The sequence below is a fragment of the Sapajus apella genome, unplaced genomic scaffold (assembly GCF_009761245.1).
Source record: "Sapajus apella isolate SASKATOON/1434 unplaced genomic scaffold, GSC_monkey_1.0 scaffold13, whole genome shotgun sequence".
Taxonomy (NCBI): Eukaryota; Metazoa; Chordata; class Mammalia; order Primates; family Cebidae; genus Sapajus; species Sapajus apella.
The window spans coordinates 6,978,641-7,001,393 of NW_022436953.1; the positions used below are offsets into that span (position 1 = coordinate 6,978,641).

At 45.7% G+C, this 22,753-nt stretch overlaps 1 protein-coding gene across 4 annotated transcripts in view; it reads left to right on the plus strand.

Moving 5' to 3' along the window:
• The window catches only part of PDCD11 (programmed cell death 11), a 56,355-nt gene that overhangs the window by 16,262 nt on the left and 17,340 nt on the right, over window positions 1–22,753 (plus strand). For 3 of the 4 annotated variants that reach the window (XM_032281493.1, XM_032281494.1, XM_032281496.1), the window contains 13 exons: window positions 3,174–3,380; window positions 4,023–4,147; window positions 4,319–4,379; window positions 5,048–5,194; window positions 6,567–6,818; window positions 8,150–8,290; window positions 8,811–9,005; window positions 9,931–10,101; window positions 11,666–11,885; window positions 12,931–13,080; window positions 13,489–13,604; window positions 15,462–16,003; window positions 17,047–17,109. In XM_032281493.1, coding sequence (XP_032137384.1) covers window positions 3,174–3,380; window positions 4,023–4,147; window positions 4,319–4,379; window positions 5,048–5,194; window positions 6,567–6,818; window positions 8,150–8,290; window positions 8,811–9,005; window positions 9,931–10,101; window positions 11,666–11,885; window positions 12,931–13,080; window positions 13,489–13,604; window positions 15,462–16,003; window positions 17,047–17,109 — 2,390 coding nt within the window. The remainder of the gene's footprint in view (window positions 1–3,173; window positions 3,381–4,022; window positions 4,148–4,318; window positions 4,380–5,047; window positions 5,195–6,566; window positions 6,819–8,149; window positions 8,291–8,810; window positions 9,006–9,930; window positions 10,102–11,665; window positions 11,886–12,930; window positions 13,081–13,488; window positions 13,605–15,461; window positions 16,004–17,046; window positions 17,110–22,753) is intronic. The other variant, XM_032281495.1, reaches the window with a different exon arrangement.

Sequence of the window (22,753 nt, forward strand, 5' to 3'; positions counted from 1 at the left end):
ACTGGAAGATTATGTAATCAAGTGTTAATAGTGATGAACTCTGGGTGATTTTTCTGTTCTTCTCTTTTTTAGACAGAGTCTCACTCTGTCACCTAAGTTGGAGTTTAGTGACACAAACATGGCTCACTGCAGCTTCAGCCTCCAGGCCTCAATTGATCCTCCCACCTCAGTCCTCAGAGTAGTTGGGACCACAGGTGCATGCCACGATGCCTGGCAAATCAAAAAAAAATTTATAGAGGCAAGGTCTTGTCATATTGCCCAGGTTGGTTTTGAACTCCTCGGCTTAAGCAGTCCTCCCACCTCGGCCTCCCAAAGTGCTGTGATTACAGGTACGAGCCACAACACCTGGCTCTCCTTGTATTTAAATATTCAAATTTTCTTCAATGAACATGGATATTTGGGGAAAAAAATCCTAATACATGTTATTCAGAATTTTTTAGAATTCTAAAATGATTTCTTACTTTTCTTTTTTTTAATAGTAATGTATGCTATAGAGAGTTTATTTACTTATTATTATTATTATTATTATTATTATTTTTTTTTTTTTTTGAGACGGAGTTTCGCTCCTGTTACCCAGGCTGGAGTGCAATGGCGCGATCTCGGCTCACCGCAACCTCCGCCTCCTGGGTTCAGGCAATTCTCCTGCCTCAGCCTCCTGAGCAGCTGGGACTAGAGGCATGCGCCACCATGCCCGGCTAATTTTTTGTATTTTTAGTAGAGACGGGGTTTCACCATGTTGACCAGGATGGTCTCGATCTCTTGACCTCGTGATCCACCCGCCTCGGCCTCCCAAAGTGCTGGGATTACAGGCTTGAGCCACCGCGCCCGGCCTATTATTATTTTTTTGAGACGGAATCTCGCTCTGTCACCTAGGCTGGAGTGCAGTGGTGTGATCTCGGCTGACTGCAACCTCTGCCTCCCGGGTTCAAGCAATTCTCTGCCTAAGCCTCCTGGGTAGCTGGGATTACAGGTGCCCATCATCATGCCTGGCTAATTTTTTTGTATTTTTAGTAAAGATGGGGGTTTCACCATCTTGGCCAGGCTGGTCTTGAACTCCTGACCTCTTGATCCACCCACCCTGGCCTCCCAAAGTGCTGGGATTACAGGTATGAGCCACCACGCCTGCCTGCTTTTTTTTTTTTTTTTTTTTTTTTTTGACACAAGGTCATACACTGTTGCCCAGAGTGGAGTACAATGGTGTGATCACGGTTAATTGCAACCTCAACCTCACGGGTTCAGGCGATCCTCCCACCTCAGCCTCCTGAGTAGCTGGGACTACAGATGTATGCCACCATGCCTAGTTAATTTTTAAACATTTTTTGTAGAGGTGGGGTTTTGCTAGGTTGCCCAGACTGTTCTTGAGCACCTTGGCTCAAATGATCCTCCTGCCTCGGTCTCCTAAAGTGCTGGGATTACAGGCTTGAGCCACTGAACCCAGCGGATAATTTTTTTTTTAAGTGAAACTAGGATTTTTCTGTTACCTAGGGATAATACTGTTAATATTTTCCTAAACCTCTTTTTAGTAATTTTTTCTCCCTATAATTATTTGTGTAAGGAGTTGAAACATTTTATAAGTTTTAATCTTGTGATAATATCAGGCTTTTTCTCGCATGTTTCAGAGGAGCCTTGGATGTAGTGACACCAGTACGTGGATTCTGTTGTATTATGGATATATTAGCTCTGTGGTGTTGAGGGGATGTCTGGGGTATAGTTTTCTGGCCTTGAGTAAACTTTCTGGCTAATATTTATTTATCTATTTTATTATTATTTCTTGAGATAGGGTCTCACTCTGTCCCCCAGGCTGGAGTGCAGGTGCGATCATCACTCACTGCAGCCTTGACCTCCTGGGCTCACTCAGGTGATTCTCCTGCCTCAGCCCCCAAAGTGGCGCATGCCACCATGCCTGGCTAATTTTGTTTTTTTCTTTTTTTGAGACTGAGTCTCACTTCATCCCTGAGGCTGGAGTGCAGTGGCACAATCTTGGCTCACTGCAACCTCTGTCTCCCCAGTTAAAGTGATTCTTGTGCCTCAGCCTCCTGAGTAGCTGGAATTACAGGCATGTGCTACCATGCGCAGCTAATTTTTATTTATTTATTATTATTATTATTATTATTTTTTGAGACGGAGTTTCACTCATGTTACCCAGGCTGGAGTGCAATGGCGCGATCTCGGCTCACCACAACCTCCGCCTCCTGGGCTCAGGCAATTCTCCTGCCTCAGCCTCCTGAGTAGCTGGGATTACAGGCACGCACCACCATGCCCAGCTAATGTTGTGTATTTTTAGTAGAGATGGGGTTTCACCATGTTGGCCAAGATGGTCTCGATCTCTTGACCTCGTGATCCACCCGCCTCGGGCTCCCAAAGTGCTGGGATTACAGGCTTGAGCCACCACGCCCAGCCTATTTATTATTTTTTTTTTTTTTGAGATGGAGTCTCGCTCTGTCGCCCAGGCTGGAGTGCAGTGGTGTGATCTCGGCTCACTGCAACCTCTGCTTCCTGTGTTCAAGCGATTCTCCTGCCTCAGCCTCCTGAGTAGCTGGGATTACAGGTGCATGCCACTACGACCAGCTAATTTTTATATTTTTAGTAGAGATGGGGTTTGACCGTTTTAGCCAGGATGGTCTTGATCTGACCTCATGATCTGCCCACCTTGGCCTCCCAAGATGTTGGGATTACAGGTGTAAGCCACCGTGCCTGGCCTAATTTTTTTTTTTAATTAGAGAAGAAGTTTTGCCATGTTGACTGGGCTGTCTGAAACTCCTGATCTCAAGTGATCTGCCCGCCTCAGCCTCCTGAAGTGCTGGGATTATAGATGTGAGCCATGGCCCCCAGCCTAATTTTTGTATTTTTTGTTGAGACAGGGTTTCACTATGTGCCCAGGCTTGTCTCTTAATTCCTGAGCTCAAGTGTCCCACCTGCTTTGGTGTCCCAAAGTGCTGGAATTGCCAGTGTGAGTCACCATACCTTGCTTGAGTAAGCTTTGATTTAGTCAGAAATAGTCCTTATGGGACATTTTGGCTTTTCTGCATGCTGCTTGAAGCCAGTTTGAGTACTGACATACTAAGGATGTGAGTACTTACATACCTGGTTAGCATGTGGAGAGGCTGATGCCTGGAAGGTCTGCTCTGTGGTACTCCTGTGTCTCCTGTTCACTGTGCCCTTCCTTTCTCTAGGTGAAGGCCTGCATCCTCTGCGTCCATCCTCGAACCAGAGTTGTGCGCCTGAGCCTGCGCCCCATCTTCCTACAGCCTGGACGTCCTCTCTCCCGACTCTCTTGCCAACACCTTGGAGCAGTGCTGAATGATGTTCCTGTCCAAGGCTTTTTCAAAAAGGCCGGGGCCACCTTTAGGCTGAAGGATGGGGTTCTGGCCTATGCCCGGGTAAGGAGGCCTCTTTGTTTAGTCAGGGATCTTATCACTGGATGGACTTTTGGAGCACAGGGAGCCATTTCTGCTTCTTAAATCCCTTGATGCTAGTTTAAAATTTTTGGATATTGCAGTTCTAATTCCTGTTCATAGTAATTGGAACAAATGTCTATTGATTGTATTAGGATGCCTTAGAACTAGCTTGCCATATTTTGATACCTGGTCAGTGGTTAAGTGTAAGGATGAGTTAGGATCCAGACCAGGGCCCAGCAGAGTTTTTCTTAAAGGGCTAGATCATAAATATTTTAGGCTGTGGGCCCTGTGGTCTCTGTCCTAATTGTTCCACTCTGTTATGGCACGAAAGTAGCCGTAGACAGTATGTAAATGGACAGGATGGCTGTATTCCAATACGGCCTCTATTTATAAAAACAGGCACTGGGCACAGCTGACTGACCTGTGATCTAGACTTTCTCTGACCTTACTGAGATTCTGTGATGGTAAAGAGGAATTTTTTAGTGTGAAGAATTAACCAGGCTATGGAAGTACTGTTTTTATGGTACATGATAAGTGTTGTTGAGTCCTTTCTATGGGCTGTAAGGTCTCATTGGCTCAGACCTGTTGTCTCTGGCTTGTCCTCAATCACTTGGTACTTTGCAGCTCAGCCATCTCTCTGATTCTAAGAATGTCTTCAACCCTGAGGCCTTCAAGCCAGGGAACACTCACAAGTGTAGAATTATTGACTACAGCCAAATGGATGAGCTGGCCTTGCTCTCTCTACGAACGTAAGTCTGTCATTAACAGATGGGGGTGTAGAGATGTGCACCTGTACGTGTGCATATTGTTTTTCCTGTGCTTGGTGAGGGATTTCTTTCTTGCCAGCATGATTGTGGTATCCCTGAATTAGGCAACCTCTGCCCTAGTTTATTTAATTCTGTGTTTTCTCCTTGTCCTAGGTCTATTATTGAAGCTCAGTACCTTAGGTATCATGACATCAAACCTGGGGCAGTGGTAAAGGTAAGATCTCAGCATATAATTAGGTACTCCCTCACCTTCAGGCATTCTTTAGTTCACATTCAGGTGACTGTCAGCTCATTAGTCCTCATGTGAACACATCGAAAGTCATGTTGCTTGCCTCTGCCTACTGACTAGAATTTCTTTCTCTTTCTTTGAGTAACTTGTAATTAATTTTGAGATAAGGCCTTACTAGCACCACCCAGCTACACAAAGGCAGTAGATCATAAATCCTGGGATTTGGGATTTGATGGTGATTATTAGACCAGGTCAAAAGTTAGTCCTGTGATAATTGAGCTACCTGGGGTATTAGTGACAAGCCACTTCCAGTTACCTGTCCTCTCCAACCATTTGGCTCTAATTGAGCAGCTCCCTTTATATGTAGAGTTTGTTCCTTAGGGGACCTCAACATAGTCCCTTCCTTTGGGATATTTTAAGGCACACAGAAAGCACATGCTTACACAGAAAGATGCAAAGCCTCCCATAAATAAAGCTGACGACATAATCCAGCTTAGTGTGAGGTGTGTGCTTCACCCTGTGCCAACTGGAATAACAGGGACAGTTAACCCAGGAAGGTGGCTGTGAACAAGAGGTGTGGCATGCTTTGTTGTAAGAGATGGGGGAAGGGCTATTCTTGAGACATCGTGGCAGCTTGTCTTTGGACTCTCTAGGGCACAGTGCTAACCATAAAGCCATATGGGATGCTGGTGAAAGTGGGCGAGCAGATGAGGGGCCTGGTACCTCCCATGCACCTGGCTGACATCCTGATGAAGAATCCAGAGAAGAAGTACCACATCGGGGATGAAGTCAAGTGTCGGGTGAGCCTCCTGAAGGGTCTCTTGGGGTTTTGGCTGGATGGGAAGAGAGCAGGTCTCAGCTGAAGTTTCTGCCTTTTTCCATAAAGTGAGTGTGTAATGTCTGCAGTGTGTCTAGTGCTGTACCTGACATTGGAAAGAGAAAAGTGAGTCCCTGTTTTGGGTAGTATGATTGGGAGTTAAAATATTCATACATGAAGAGAGAGCAAGCCAGCATGTGACCTTTTGCCATGTGGCTTGGTGCAGGTTGTGTGCTCTGGTCACACCTGAGAAAGAGGAGACAAGGGTGGGTTGGAGCAGCCAGAATCATTGACGTTATCAATAGCGACTGCCACTCACAGGTATTCTGTGCCAGTTACTGTGCTAGGCATGTGACATGGATTATTTCATTTAATCCTTGAAACAGTACTAACAAGTAATATTAATTTTGCAGGTGGGGAAATTAAAGCTTAGGAAAGCCAACTCTCTTGCCCAGAGTCACACAGCTAATAAGTGGCAGAATCAGTTTTCGAATTCAGCTCTGTATGACAAAGTTTTCTAGATTTCTGGCAGAGGTGGATCTTGCACCAGAAAGGATAGGTAGGATTTGGAAGATTGGGGAGAGCAAAGGGTATGTTCCAGGCGCAGAAATAGCCCTGGCAAAGCTGCTAAAACATGGGGGATTTATGACAAAGGCTCGAATCCCAAGGAAAGCTTCATAGGGTTGTGAAGATTCAACACGATGAGGCACGCAGAGTGCTTCACGGGGAGCCTGCGCTCTGTAGGACTCAGCATGTTAGATTTTCCTGTATGCATATTATCTCATCATTGTTGACTCAGCAGAGGTAATGATTGCCCATTGGTGCAAAATTTTACAATAGTGAGATCAAGGGTTAAAATAAGGTTTTTCTGTCTTTAAGAAGATGATCTTCTGAGGAGTGAAAGACAGTTGCATCTTCGTCTTATTTCATAGTGAATAAATAGCAGTACTAAGGTGGTAAATTGGTTCATCATTGGTTCTGTTAGACTAGATGCAAAGCCCACTAGGAAGGCGCTAAGATGGTATAGAAGTTAGTGTAACCAGGACTATAGAGGTGCTATAAGATACTGCGTGTTACTTCATGATCAGGAGTGGGTAGTTTGCAGTAATTTATGGGAGAAATTACATTTGAAATAGTAGCTTGTATGCTCCAGGAATTACATTTGAAGTAGTGATTTGTATGCTTCCTCATACAGCAGGAAGCAGGAAGAATCTGCAGCTGAGATGATTAGAGGAAAAGCTATAGCAGGTTCTTGGGGAATGGCCCCACGGCCTTTGGGTTTAAGAGGTTGCCAAGACCAGCTTAGTGGCTCTCATAACAGATAACTTGATGATTAGCCTATGTCTCTCCCCTAGGTTTTGCTTTGTGATCCTGAAGCCAAGAAGCTGATGATGACCCTGAAGAAAACCCTGGTTGAGTCCAAACTACCTGCCATTACCTGCTATGCCGATGCCAAGCCTGGTCTGCAGACACATGGCTTCATCATTAGGGTCAAGGACTATGGCTGCATTGTGAAGTTCTACAGTGATGTGCAGGGACTGGTGCCCAAGCATGAGCTCAGTACTGAGTATATCCCTGACCCAGAGAGAGTTTTTTACACTGGCCAGGTAACCCTTCCCCTAAACAGGTCCCCTCTATGCTTGGTGACCCCACAAACAAATATGAAGAAGCAGTAAGTAGGGGGGCTGTCTTTAAGAGGTTGAGGAGGAGAGCACATGGGGCAGTGAGTGTGAGCCCGCTGAATGGAGGAGATGGGGAACAGAACAGAGAGAAAGTCTCGGGGGTTCAGCAGAAGCTGGCAAGCTGATAGATCTCAGGCATGCGTGGAAGAGGTCGGTCTTTACCTGTAATAAACTCATGCCTCTCGTATCAGAAATTGTGAGGTCACTGTCACCACACGGGGGCAGTGCTGTAAAACTAGTAAGTCTCGATATCACTAGGAAAAACATTTTTTTATTACTTTAAACCGATACATAATAATTGTACATATTTATGGTGATATTTCTTTTTTTTTTTTTTTTTTTTTTTTTTGGAGACAGTTTTCCTCTGTCACTCAAGTGGCTGGAGTGCAATGGCCCTTTCTCATTCACTGCAACCTCTACCTCCCAGGTTCAAGCTGTTCTCCTGCCTCAGCCTCCTAGTAGCTGGGAGTACAGGCACGTGCCATCATGCCCAGCTAATTTTTGTATTTTTAGTAGAGACAGGGTTTCACTATGTTGACCAGGCTGGTCTTGAACTCCTGACCTCATGATCTGCCCGCCTTGGCCTCCCAAAGTGCTAGAATTATAGGCATGAACCACCATATCTGGCCTTTTTAAAAAATTTTTTTATTTTTTTGAGACAGAGTTTCCCTCTGTCACCCAGGCTGAAGTAAAATGACATGATCTCAGCTCACTGCAACCTCCTCCTCCCAGACTCAAGCAGTTCTTGTGCTTCAGCCTCCTGAGTAGCTAGGATTATAGGCATGTGCTATCACCCCCAGCTAATTTTTGCATTTTTAGTAGAGATGGGGTTTCACCATGTTGGCCAGGCTGGTCTCGAACTCCTGGCTTCAAGTGATCAGCCCACCTTGGTCTTTCAAACTGCTGGAATTACAGGCCTGAGCCACTGTACCCAGCCACCATGTGACATTTCAATTCATGCTTACAATGTGTAATGATCAAATTAGGGTAATTAGCATATCCACACCTCAAACAGAAAAATAATTTTTAAGACTTGGGTTGTACAAAACAAGTTATTTATGTCTTCCTTTTATCCAAAAGGCTGCCCTGTGGGGATTGTGTAGCGCTCAGTGCATTTCTTCTTTTCACTGCCTTCTGATCTGATCCAGGGGCTTGGTAGATCTCTCAAGGCCTCTGTAGCCCTAGTGGAAGGCATGCTGCAGGGCCTGCAAGGCCTGCTGGGAGGAGTTGGCCAAACCTGTGTGATTTTTCACCAGGTGGTGAAAGTTGCCGTGTTGAACAGTGAGCCACCCAAAGAGAGGATGCTCTTATCCTTCAAGCTGTTACGTGATCCAGAGCCAAAGAAAGAGCCTGCAGGACACAATCAGAAGAAAGGAAAAGCCATTAATGTTGGGCAGGTACCTGGACTTTTCTGGACAAGCTGTTTTACATTACAGTGACAGAGAGCAGGGTACCACTAACACATGGTGTGTTGGAACCCATGAAGCGGAAAGACAGAGGCAGTTAGATAAGATTTTGGGGCTAGAGGTGTTCTTAAGAGAGGACCTCATATGCGTTCTTTCCTGTGTGCCAGAACAAATGGAAGCTGTCATGAAAGTCCTGTTATGGTAGGGCTTTTCAGCAGTTGGCTGCTGCCCTCTTTCCTCTCGGGTCTCTAGTGCCAGCCTGCAGTTCTGGCTTTCCTTGGGCTTCATGGAGGGACTTGGGAGAAGAGTTGCGATGGGCCCACATGAGTCCTGGTGCATGTGCACATGCGTGCATGCTGGGTGGTTGGGGTGGTGGGTGGGGTTTGGAAGAAACAGCTTTCTTCCTTTTAGTGATCCCTGGTGCTAAGTTTGATGCCTTGGAGCCCTCCCTGATCCAGACCAGGTTGTTCTCTGTTCACAAGTGCTATTTTTGTTTCTTTTCTCTGGGTAGTTGGTAGATGTGAAGGTTTTAGAGAAGACCAAAGATGGACTGGAGGTGGCTGTCCTGCCCCACAATACCCGTGCTTTCCTCCCCACGTCTCATCTGTCGGACCACGTTACCAATGGCCCACTGTTACATCATTGGCTACAGGCAGGTGACACCCTTCACCGAGTCCTGTGTCTGAGCCAGAGTGAAGGGCATGTTGTATCCTTGACTGGTGTCTGTGGAGCAGAGGAAGGTGGGGGGCCATGGGCGCTTGGGTGGGAAATTCTGGGGAAATTAGTTAGAAATTCCATGGGGGAAAGGACAGCTATTTGACCTCAGAAATACCTCCGCAAAACCAAACCAATGATGAAGCCCGTGCTGTGGAAAGTAAGAGCAGGCCTGAGTAAGTGCTGCTAGCAGATGCTGGTGGTCAGGGTGGAGTAGCCTGAAAGGTCGCAGAGAAGGGGACTCTCGGGGGCTGGAGAGGAGGCCCAGTTGAGTGCTCAGGAGCACATCTAGTTTCCTTGGGGCATTTAGTGCTTGCCCCTTGGGTTAGAACAATTACCAATGTGGCTTCTGTCCTCCTTTCCTCTTTTATTCCCCTATGCCTTCTTCCCTCACGGCTATAGTCTCAGCAATATTGTTTGTGGTCTTAGCATGGGTGCTCTGAAGGAGCCTCTTCTCACAGAATGTAAAGTTCATTCTCCTTGGCGTAAAAATGAGCAGAGGAAGGAAAATGAGTTCATCAGTGTGACGAGTGGGCAGTGGAGGATTGTGCAATGGTGGATCCAGCTGCCAGACCAGGGGGATGAACTATCCCTTTTTGGTCCCCTCTCATAATGTATAGATGAGTGAATCAGGAATGGAGTAAAACCATGATTCTCAGCTGTAGTGTGCAGTTGGGCCATGCAGATAGCTGGGACACACCAGAGTTTCTAATTCAATAGGTCTGAGTGGTGCTTGAGAACTTGCATTCATCCCATGTTTCAGGTGATGTTGATGCTGCAGGTCTGCACAGTTAGAGAATTGCTGTGGGAGCAGAGGGTCAGCCTGCAGTTCTGCCTTTCTCTGTGGAGAAAGGAGATGGGAGAGATGGATATTTCATCTGCCCTTTCTGGAACATTCCTTGATGAAGTACCACTAGCTTCTTTGCAGGAAGCCGGCTTTGGTCTCCGCAGTAGAAGGTGGTCAGGATCCCAAGAACTTCTCAGAAATCCATCCTGGAATGTTGCTCGTTGGTTTCGTGAAGAGCATCAAGGACTATGGCGTGTTCATCCAGTTCCCCTCAGGTCTTAGTGGACTGGCCCCAAAAGCTGTAAGTTTAGCTCCATGTACAAGGGCTTGAGGAGACATGAGGTCACAGAACCTGAGGGTGGGTGGGCGGGGAGGAGTAGGCTACTTTACTTTTTTTTTTCAGACAGGAGTCTTGCTCTGTCACCCAGGCTGGAGTGCAGTGGTACGACCTTGGCTCACTGCAACTTCAACCTCCCAGGTTTAAGCGATTCTCCTGCCCCAGCCTTCTGAGCTGGGACTACAGGTGCATGCCACCACGCCCCAGCGAATTTTTATATTTTTACTAGAGACAGGGTTTCACCATGTTAACCAGGATGGTCTTGATCTCCTGATCTTGTGATCCGCCCGCCTCGACCTCCCAAAGTGCTGGAATTACAGGTGTGAGCCACCACACCTGGCGTTTTTGCCCAGGCTGGAGTGCAGCGGTGTGATCTCTGCCCACTTGAACCTCCACCTCCTGGGTTCAAATGATTCTCCTGCCTTCCAAGTAGCTGGGATTACAGGTGCCCGCCACCATGACCAGGTTTTTTTTTGAATAGTAGAGACAGGATTTTACCGTCTTGCCCAGGCTGGTCTTGAACTCCTGGCCTCAAGCAATCCACCGGCCTTGGCCTCCCAAAGTGCTGGGATTATAGGTGTGAGCCACCACACCTGGCCAAGAATACTTTACTCTTTTGAAAGATTTTCAGGTGTACCACTTAAAGTTTGTGTGACATAAAGGCACCTGGGAGGGGTGAGTGGAGCTGAACTTTTGGTCCATGTTCCTCTTGCTTAGCTATGTGACCGTCTGGAGGAAGGGACACCATTCCCACTCCACAATCCACATTGGGCAGGTAGGCAGTAGCTCTGAAGGCTTTAGTCTCCAGCGTGAAGATGACTGCACTTGTTTTTATTCTCTCAGAACGTTTAGACAGGGAAGTTGATCATCCTGAGCTGCTGAGTACAGGTTTTGCAGACTTCTGAGGTTTTTGAGATGTTAAGGGACCAGAATGTCCTTGAAATTACTGTCCCCCACCCCCATGTCATTGAGTCCTGCACTTTTCAGATGGGAACAATCCCAGCAGTCCCCTAGCAGAGCCTTCTGGTGTGTGTGCTGCATCAGCTGAGGCCTAGAGTGGGGACGGGACTCACCAAAGTCATGGAAGACAGCTGAGCAAGTGGTGTGCAGCTGATTGCTGCCACAGATCATTCATCAGTATTTCTTCCCCTCTGTAGGCCTGTCTCCCTATTGTTTTGCCTGGGAAAATCTCATTTGCATTCCCTGCCAGAAAAATTTTTTAAATGGGAGCAGAGGGGAGGGCCCCAGAAACAAGCCTAGTGAGGGGCAGAGGGTTGCTGTGGGGTGTTAGGGGTGAGGACGGCCCTGGTGTCTGCCTGGCTTGCCATTAATGTGCCATCTTGACTGGGTGCCCTCTCCCGGAGTCTCTGTTTTTATGAAAGGGGAGTAGAGCTGTCCTCAAAGAGGGCTCGGGGGAGCCTCCTGGTCCCATTTCCCCCCACTCACATACCCCTTTCTAGGCACATCAAGTGGGTTGTCTTAATGAAGACCTTTCCTCTCCTCATCTCCTGCCTGTTCTTCTCTTCAGATCATGAGTGACAAATTTGTAACCTCCACAAGTGACCACTTTGTTGAGGGTCAGACAGTAGTGGCAAAGGTGACCAATGTGGATGAGGAGAAGCAGCGGATGCTGCTGTCGCTGCGGCTGTCAGATTGTGGACTGGGGGACTTAGCCACCACCAGCCTCCTTCTCCTCAGTCAGTGCCTGGAGGAGCTGCAGGGCGTGCTCAGCCTCATGAGCAACCGAGGTGGGGCACCTGTGGGGCAGGGGAGGCGGTCAGGGGTAGGGGTATGCATTGTAAATGACACCTGTCGTTAGGTGAGTTGTTAGGCTTCTCAGAACATAAAATTTTGGTAAACTTTTTTTAAATGGAAGTATGACCTGCATAAAGTGCACATATTTTTAAAAATTATTTTTATTTATTTATTTTTTTTGAGATGAAGTCTTCCGCTGTTGCCCAGGCTGGAGTGCAGTGGTGCCATCTTGGCTCACTGCAACTTCTGCCTCCCAAGTTCAAGCGATTGTCCTTTCTCAGCCTCCCAAGCAGCTGGAATTATAGGCACTTGCCACCATGCCTGGCTAATTTTTGCATTTTTAGTGGAGACAGGGTTTTGCCGTGTTGGCCAGGTTGGTCTCAAACTCCTGATCTCAAGTGATCCACCCGCCTCAGCCTCCCAAAATGCTGAGATTGTAGACATCAGCCACCGTGCCTAACCAAAGTGCACAGTTAATAAGTGTGCAGCAGCTCAATAAATGTTTATATTACACCCTTTTAAGAGCATCCTAGATGTCCCCTTGTTCCCACTGTCAAAATGTCTCTTAGTTTTGTGGCTTCATGTTTGCATTTGTATGAATTCACTTGCCTTTTCACCTTTCATTCCTTTATTCAGCAGATGAAATGGAACTGGGACCTGCTAAGCTTTGGGAGGGGTTATTATTCTGACCCTTTTAGACTGAACCATTGTGTGGGGTGGTTGTAACTTTAGTGGACTTTCATAGTAGGAGGCTTGAGAGGGAACAGTGACTATCCAGAGACTAAAGGAAAGCCTGTCTCCTTGGTATTTGTTGGCTACTTCCATGAATTATGGTCAGGTAGGATTGGCAAGGGGCTTAAGTCTGTCTGCCTGTGACAAGAGTTTTCATGGATACTGAACATTTTTGCAAAAAGCAATTTTACCTTGTCAGTGGTTCCAGGGTTCCCTTGTCCTCTGTGGTGACAGCACACTGCCTGAGGAGAACAGTGAGACTGTTGTTTTATGGTACTAATCGTGTTTCCTTTGGGTCTCTGGCAGACTCTGTGTTGATCCAGACACTGGCTGAGATGACCCCAGGAATGTTCCTTGACCTAGTTGTGCAGGAGGTGTTGGAAGATGGCTCTGTGGTATTCAGTGGGGGCCCAGTGCCCGACCTGGTCCTGAGAGCCAGCAGATACCATCGTGGGGGTGAGTGCTCTGTCTTTCCCATTTTGGTTAGTGGGAGGACCCTTTGCCCATTGGCCCCTCTCCTGGATATAGAATTTCTAAATACCTAGGGTAAATGAGTTGATTCAGAGGAGATTTTTGGGATCCCTATCTTGTATGAATGCAAAGGCTTAGGTATGAATCCTTTAATTGTTATAATTGGGTAAATCTAGATTTTTATATATTAGGTTACATAAATTTAGGCCCATCTGAACTTGAACTATAGGAGATAGACCCTTGGTTTCCCTAATTATGGCCCATATGGACCCAGGACATATGTCCTCTTTGCTTTTTTGGATCTAAGGGGTAGCGCCTGCATGTGAGAGGTACTGCTCTCCCTTCACCCTGCTCCAGAAGGATAATCACACTGTGTTTGGTTCTGCACTGCAGGCCAGGAGGTGGAATCTGGGCAGAAAAAGAAGGTTGTAATCTTAAATGTTGATCTTTTGAAGTTGGAAGTACACGTTTCCCTTCACCAGGACTTGGTGAATAGAAAAGCTAAAAAGGTAAGCTTGCTCCTGACTTCCATTTCCATGGTTTCACATGAGGCACCCTTTAACCCCACGCTTACAGTGGAAGGGTTCCAACTCAGATGCCTCTAGCGAGGGTAGCCCTGTGCCTGGATGGATCCAGGACACTCCTGGTTTAGACCTCTTGTCCTGGTGTGGTTCATAGTGCTGACTTCTATTCTATTTGAGTCAGTGCCTGGAGGAGCTGCAGGGCGTGCGCAGCCTCATGAGCAACTGAGATGGGGCACCTGTGGGGCAGGGGAGGCGGTCAGGGGTGGGAGTATGCATTTTAAACGACACCTGTTGTTAGGTGAGTTGTTGGGCTTCCCAGAACATAAGAAAAAAAATTTTGGTAAACTTTTTTTTTTAAATGGACGTATGTCCTGCATAAAAAGCACATTTTTTTTTAATAATTTTTCTTTTTTTTGAGTTCCGGTGATAAGTGGTGACATGGGCACTCCATCTTCAGGGCCAGACAAGTAGTGTGCAGGCGTGGAGGTGGCTGTGTGGGTAGGGAGTGGCCGGCCTGGGACTCGTAACAAGCTGGAGTGTGCATGCCCAGCCCACATGGGGCTGAGACTGTTCAGTCCCGTCCAGTGTTGCCAGGTGGGAATATCTGGGGCTAGTGCTACTAAAGCTTTGATTTTTAAGAGAAGGCAAAATTTGGATTTTTATTTGTAATAAAAGCTGAAAATGTTGGAAACTTTTTTTTTTTTTATGAGACAGAGTCTCACTCTGTCACTCAGGCTGGAGTGCAGTGTGCAGTGGCACCATCTCAGCTCACTGCAACTTCCACCTCCCAGGTTCAAGCGATTCTCTGCCTCAGCCTCCTGAGTAGCTGGAATTACAGGCGCTTGCCACCATGTCCAGCTAATTTTTGTATTTTTAGTAGAGACAGGGTTTCAACATCTTGGCCAGGCTGGTCTCAAACTTCTGACCTCGTGATTCACCTGCCTCAGTTTCCCAAAGTGCTGGGATTACAGGCGTGAGCCACCTTGCCCAACCGGAAACTTATTTTTTTGAAAACATCATATGAGTCAAACCGCATGTCTGCGGGCAGTTCAGACCTCCAGGCCATGCATCCATACTCTGACCTGCCTTGCCTTCTGGACACTTGTGTGATATAAGAATGGGTTCGAGGGAAATCTCAAAATTAGTATTTTCTCTGGGTGATGAATATATTTGGTTACTGTCTAAAGCACTTATTAGGCACGTGGTTGCATAGAGTATGGTACAGTATAGATATAATCCTTAATTTCTAGTTGCTGACAATGTTGAGTTTAGGAAAGACAGAGAATAGAAAGCAATGCTAACCTCTCATTCAGTTTTCTGGCAGGACCCTGTACCATTTTATCATCTAAATAAAGCTTGAGCATACAAGAGCATGAACACAATTTGGATTTTGAGGAAAGAGAGGCTAGGTGCCCTGCACACGATAAGCTCTCAGTAATAATCTATTCATTGCTTGGGTGGAAGAGTGATGAAATTCAGGGCAGCAGAGCTGCAGGACTGAGAGTTAGGAACTGCAGTGTCTCTAAGCTGGGAGAGCTGTTAGAGGTTGCAAGGCTGTTCATCAGAAATATCTCAATAACTTGGAAAATTCAGATTTGCTAGATCTAACAAAAACCAAGCCAAGGTAATTCAGATGTAGCCCCATGAGTTTAGTGTACAGGATGGAGAGGAAAGCTAGGTCCAGGGAGTGAAGGCCAGTCTGTTCCAGCTCAGACCAGCCTTGGGTTCCCTAGCCTTGGGACCCCAGAGGGTCTCCTCAGTCATACCTTGCCCAGTGGGGCCATGAATGAGTGACCATGCTGTGTAAGGAAAGCAGGGATGATGGCTTTTTCTTTCTTGTAGCTGAGGAAAGGCAGCGAACACCAGGCAATTGTGCAGTACTTGGAGAAGTCCTTTGCCATTGCTTCCTTGGTAGAGACTGGCCACCTGGTAGCTTTCTCCCTGACCTCTCACCTCAACGACACCTTCCGCTTTGACTCAGAGAAATTGCAGGTGGGACAGGGTGTCTCCCTAACCCTCAAGACCACAGAGCCAGGAGTGACTGGCCTTCTTTTGGCCGTGGAGGGGCCAGCTGCCAAGAGGACCATGAGGCCGCCCCGGAAGGACTCTGAGACAGTTGACGAGGATGAAGAAGTGGATCCAGCTCTGACTGTAGGGACCATAAAGAAGCACACCCTCTCCATTGGGGACATGGTCACAGGGACTGTGAAGTCCATTAAGCCCACCCATGTAGTTGTGACTCTGAAAGATGGCATCATTGGCTGCATCCATGCCTCCCACATTCTAGATGATGTTCCAGAGGGCACCTCTCCTACTAGCAAGCTGAAGGTTGGGAAGACAGTCACTGCCCGAGTTATTGGCGGGCGAGATATGAAGACATTCAAGTATGGAGGCTCTGGGGGGTGGGCTGGCTTTGAGGGGAGATTGTTGTGGCTGTGGGAGGAGTGGGAAAGTAGGTGAGCTCCAAAAACTTGCATCTAAGTCAGATTCTCTTTTCGTTAACAAAAGGCATTCACCAAAGAATTCTTTTGCATGATTTTTTAAAAAAATATGGAATGTATGACATGATTGTTAAGAACACGGGTTTGGAGTCAGACCCAGGTTTGAATCCTGGATTAACTGTGACCATGTCAGTAGCTACTTAACTCCAAATTTTATTGTCTTGATTTGTAAAGTGAGAGTCATGGTAGTGAGTACCTTGCAGGGCTAGGGCCATTGTGAAGACTGAAAGAGAGAACGCGTAGTCTGTTCCATGCCTAGTGGGTTGCCTGCCTCAGTTACTGTGCTGTATTACATCTGCAGTTGTCATAATCCATTTCCACCTTCCACCCTAATAATACTCATTTACTTTAAATCTAGTTGCCACATGTTACTGTAGCAGAAATTCTTGCTGTAACAAGAACAGCAAAAAAAGAATTCAAAATCTGGCCAATAATTGGCATATTAATTTCAGTAGCTAACTGTGGGGTCTTCAGTAAATCATTTATCTAAATAAGACCTCAGTTTCCTTATATTTAGAACAAAAGAATTGGAGTATATAGACTATAAGGAAAATTCTCTACTAAAAATACAAAAATTAGCCAGCCATGGTGGCATACACCTGTAGTCCCAGCTACTTGGGAGGCTGTGCTGAGAGGATTGCTTGAGCCCAGGAGGTTGAGGCTGCAGTGAGCCATGATTGCGCCACTGCATCCCAGCTTGGGTGACAGTGACACCTTGTCTGAGAAAAAAAAAAAAGATTTGATGAGCCTGCTCCTTACCATTAACTGCAAGGTTGAGAATGGAAACCCTCAGCCTGACACATCTCCCTTCAGTGGTGTGTGACAGTAGAACAGGGTGCTTTTGTGCGCTTGGTTTGGTGGAGAGTAGAGAGAGATTACTGTGTTACAGAGATGAAGAGAAATGATTAGCTTATTTGTTTCTCCAGGTTTCTCCCAATAAGTCACCCTAGATTTGTTCGAACCGTCCCGGAGCTGAGTGTTCGGCCAAGGTGAGGGGACATTAGCAGCACTGTATTATGGAAAGAGCACCGGGCTTTGGAATTAGGAATCCTGAGTTTGAATCTTGATTTTGCCAGTGTTAGGTTTTATTTTTCCCTTTCTCTGTCCCAAGTTTTCTTGTTTTTCTAGTGGGGATATTTGGTTCTCCTAGGACTAGAGGGAGCATATGAAAATTAATGCAAAATCTGTGTACAGGTTTTAAATATCAATTTAAAGCCTGGTTGCAGTTCTGTTTGTCAGCATGTCACAAAAAGAAACATTTTTTACTCTCAGTCCAATTTTCTATAACTCAGTAATTCCCTAAATAAGCAACATGTATCCAAGAATACTTGTTATCTCAACCTGGACGACCGCTTGGTGGGCTAGAGGCTGAGCTGGAATTTCAGGTCATGCTATGGTAGATTCTGTAGAGAAGAGTGTTCCATGAGATACTCTGGGGAGAATGAGGAGCTCTCTAAAAGAACCCAGCCTCTTAGATTGATAGACCCTTAGTGAATGAAGCTAGATGCGTATGACCTTAATTGAGAAAGGCTCTGCAGGGTCAGTCCTGAGATCCATCCGGGTTGTAAGTCTTATGCACCTAGAGTTTTATAAAACAGCCTCCAAAGTAACTTACAGGGCCGGGTGAGGTGGCTCACACCTGTAATCCCAGCACTTTGGGAGGCTGAGGCAGGTGGATCACTTGAGGTCAGGAGTTCCACACCAGTCTGACCAACATGGTGAAACCTCATCTCTACTAAAATACAAAATCAGCCGGGTGTGATGGTGAGCGCCTGTAGTCCCAGATACTCGGGAGGCTGAGGCAGGAGAATCGCTTGAACCTGGGAGGCAGAGGTTGGAGTGAGACGAAATTTCACTGTTGCACTCCAGCCTGAGCAACAAGAGCGAAACTCCATCTCAAAAGGAAAAAAAAAAAAGGAAGTATTCCTGGCACATTGAGTTTCAGATGCTAATAACACTTTTGGAACTTCAAAGCCCTAAACTCAGATTTCAGAATAATAAGATTTGGGGGATGAACTGCAGTCCTATTTGTTGACTTTGGTTTCCTTAGTTTTGCAGATTTTGACTGTGTTTACCCTCCAGTCTTTGTTGGGAAAATGAAGAAACCTCTTCATATTAATGGTTTCAGCCTGTAGTATCTTCACCTCTGACATGTGATGTCTTGCTTTAATTAAACCCGTAATTAGGGTTGAGGTCAAGTAGTTTATTCAAACTAAGGGTAGATACCTTAAATTAACGAATACACAAGGGATGAGTCAGTAAATTCTGTGGGAACACTGAGATCCTAAATGGTTTTTATCCTAGTAGTACTAAGAACCTCTCATTAACACTGCTGGTGTTGGAAGAGTATGGTGTGAGTGGGGGTACTTGATTGTAGCAGAGTGAGCCACGTCAGGAATCGAGTGGATTTGTTAAGCGGGTGGGAGATGGAGAGTTATAATAACAGACAGACAGATGGCCAGGCATACTCCCAGACAGATGGCCAGACATCTTTCACTTCCTCCATGGACCTTTGTTGTATTGTGACTTGTTTTATCTCAAGGCTCTTGAGAAACATAGTGGTATTTCTCTGATGCTTATGTTTTAAAATATTTTGAAGTTAGGATGAAAAACATTTAACTGATGGTTTTGACTTAACAGAGAAATTATAGCTTTATTTTTATTCCCCATTTTGTATGGGGATCTCATGCACAAAGAGAATGCTGTCTGTTCTTTTTTTTTCTTTTGAGACAGAGTTTTGCTCTTGTTGCCCAGGCTGGAGTGCAATGGTACCATCTCAACTCACCACAGCCTCCACCTCCCAGGTTCAAGCGATTCTCCTGCCTCAGCCTCCAGAGTAGCTGGGGTTACAGGCATGTGCCACCATGCCCAGTTAATTTTATATTTTTAGTAGAGACGGGGTTTCTCCATGTTGGTCAGGCTGGTCTCAAACTCCCAACCTCAGGTGATCTGCCAGCCTCCACCTCCCAGAGTGCTGGGATTACAGATGTGAGCCACTACACCCAGCTGAGAATGCTGTCTGTTCTAGAGCTGAGTTCAGAGGTGTTGAGGGGCACTCAAGGTTAAGATTCGTCTTACCTGGTCACTCTTCTGGAGTGGGAGGAAAGAGACAAGGCCGTTCAGGAGTCTTAAAAGGTGTCTCTGGCATCCCTGTTAGCTAGTGAGTTTTCTTATAGGTTCCCCATTCAGTACTGCCAACGCTTCTGTTTTTTGGAGGGTTGTTCTTTTTAGAAGTTTAAAATCACTTCGGAGAAAGGAACAAAGGATAACACATAACCATATATATTGTATGTTTGGTTTGGTTTGGTTTAAATAACAGAAATTTATTTCCTCACAATTTTGGAAGCTAGAAGTCTGAGATCAAGGTTTTGTTTCTTCTGCGGCCTCTCTTCTTGGCTTACAGATGGGCATCTCCTGTGTATTCACATGGTATTTTATATGTTTCTGTGTCCTCTTCTCTCATTTAAAAAAATTATAGTACCAACACATACATTTACCCCTTTAACAATTTTCAAGTGTACATTACAATATTGTAAACTAAATGCATGTTGTACAGCAAATCTCTAGAAGTTTTTGTCTTACATGACTGAAACTCTATACCTATTGAATAGCAACTCTGTTTTTCTGTCTCTTCTGCCCCTGGCCACCACCGTTCCACCTTCAGTCTCTGTGACTTTGACTATTCTAGGTACCTCATATAAGTGGAACACATATAGTATGTGTCCTTTTGTGACTGGCTTATTTTACTTAGTATAATGTCTTCAGGATTTATCCATTTTGCAGCATTTGTCAGAATGTCCTGTCTTTTTTTTTTCCTTTTTTTTTTTTTTTGACAGAGTCTTGCTCTGTCACCAGGCTGGAGTGCAAGTGGCACAATCTCGACTCACTGCAGCCTCCGACTCCCTGATTCAAGCAATTCTCCTGCCTCAGTTTCCCGAGTAGCTGGGACTACAGGCATGTACCACCACACCTGACTAATTTTTGTGTTTTTCGTAGAGACAGGGTTTCACCAAGATGGTCTCCATCTCCTGACCTCGTGATTCACCTGTCTCGGCCTCTCAGAGTGCTGGGATTACAGGCATGAGCCACTGCGCCTGGCCTTTTTTTTCTTTTATTAGAGACAGGGTCTTGCTCTGTTGCCCAGGCTGGAGTGCATTGGCGTGATCATGGCTCACTGCAGCCTTGACCTTCTGGGCCCACGTGATCCTCCCACCTCAGCCCTACGAGTAGCTGGGGCTACATGCACTCACCAACATGCCTAGCTGATTTTTGTATTTTTTTTGTAAAGACTGGGTTTTGCCTTGTTGCCCAGCCTGGTCTTGAACTTCTGAGCTCAGGCAATCTGCCTGCCTCGGCCTCCCAGAATGCTGGGATTACAGGCATGAGCCACTGTGTCTGGCATGTCCAGTCTTCTCAAGGCTAAATAATATTCCATTGTAGGTATACACCACATTTTGTTTATCCACTCATTGGCCAATGGGCGTTTAGGTTGCTTGTGCCTCTTGACTATTATGAATAGTGCTGCATTGAACATGAGTGTGCACATATCTCTTTGTGATCCTGATTTCAGTTCTTTTGAGTGTATACTTATAAATGGGATCGCTGGATCATATGGTAATTCTATTTTTAATTTTTTGAGAGACTTCCATGCTGTTTTCCCTATGGCTGTACCATTTTACAGTCTTGTCAGCTGTTTGCATTTCTCCATGTCCTTGCCAACACTCGTTATTTTCTGGGTTGTTTTTTTGAGACAAAGTTTTACTCTTGTTGCCCAGGCTGGAGTGCAATGGCGCGGTCTCGGCTCACTGCAACCTCCGCCTCCCAGGTTCAAGCCATTCTCCTGCCTCAGCCTCCCAAGTAGCTGGAATTATAGCCATGTGCCACCATGCCTGGCTAATTTTTGTGTGTGTGGTTTTTTTTTTTAGTAGAGATGGGGTTTCTCCATGCTGGTCAGGCTGGTCATGAACTCCCGACTTCAGGTGATCTGCCCACCTCAGCCCCCACAAAGTGCTGAGATTACAGGTGTGAGCCGCCATACCTGGCCTGTTTTTTTTTTAATAGTGGTCATCCTAATGGGTGTAAGGTGGCATCTCATTGTGCCTTTAATTTGCCTTTTGGTGATAATTGGTGATGTTGAGCATCTTTTCATTTGCTTGTTGGCCATTGGTATATCTTCTTTGGAGAAATGTCTATTCAAGTCTTTTGCTCATTTTTCAATTTGGTTCTTTGGTTGGCTTTTCTTATTTGGTTTTCTTGAGACAGAGTCTTGCTCTGTCATCCAGGCTGGAGAACAGTAGCAGGATTATAGCTTATGGCACCCTTGTACTCCTGAGATCATGAGATGCTCCCACTTTATCTTCCCTAGTATCTGGGACTGCAGATGTACACCACCGTGCCTGGCTTGTTTTTTTTTGTTGTTGTTGTTACTAATTGGTAGCCTAACGTATGAGGACAGCAGTCCTCATTTCAACTTAATGGTCTCATTTTAGCTTAATTACCTCTTTAAAGACCCTGTCTCCAAATACAGCCATATTCTGAGTTACTGGGGCTAGGACTTCAACATATGAATTTTGGCAGGACACAATTCAGCACGTGAGAGGTATTCTTGTGTCAGCTATTGAGTGAATAAATGTTTTCAGCCCAACTCTGTATTAGAGATCTTGTAAGTGGCATGTTACGGTACCAGGCACACAGATATTCTGTGTATTTTAAAAAGTAAAATTTGGCCAGGTGCAATGGCTCACACCTATAATCCCAACTGAGGCAGACAGATAGCTTGAGGCCAAGAGTTCGAGACCAGCCTGGGCAACATAGTGAAACCCTGTCTCTAGAAAAAGTACAAAAATTAGCTGGGTGTGGTGTCGCCTGCCTTTAGTCCCAGCTACTTGGGGGACTGAGGTGGGAGGATCACTTGAGCCCAGAGGGTGGAGGTTACAGTGAGCCAAGATTGTGCCACTGCACTGCAGCCTGGGTAACAAAGTGAGACCCTGTCTTTAAATTAAAAAAAAAAAGGCCAGGTGCGGTGGCTTATGCCTGTAATCCCAGCACTTTGGGAGGCCAAGGTGAGTGGATCACCTGAAGCCAGGAGTCAAGACCAGCCTGGGCAACTGGTGAAACCGTGTCTCTACTAAAAATACAAAAATTAGCCGGTGTGGTGGTGAATGCCTGTAATCCCAGCTACTCAAGAGGCTGAGGCAGGAGAATTGCTTAGAGGTGGAGGTTGCAGTGAGCTGAGATCATACCATTGTACTCCAGACTGGGCAACAAGAGTGAAACTCTGTCTCAAAAATTTTTTTTTAAATAATAAAGTAAAATTTTATGGATATGTTTTCTTCCCCAAGCATCTATTCCATCCCCAGAGAATGCATTCCCCATTATGATTTGATGTATATGTCCAGCTCATGTTTTTCTACTTTAGTTATATGTGTAGTCAGTTCTCTGTATCCCTGGGTTCTGTGTCTGAGGATTCAACCAATCACAGATTGGAAATATTTGGGGAGAGGAAGGACAATAAAATAAATAAATAAATAAATAAGTTAAACACAAAAAATGCAACGTAACAACTATTCACATAGCATATATAGTATTAAGGTATTATAAGTAATATAAAAATGATTTAAAGTATACAAGAGA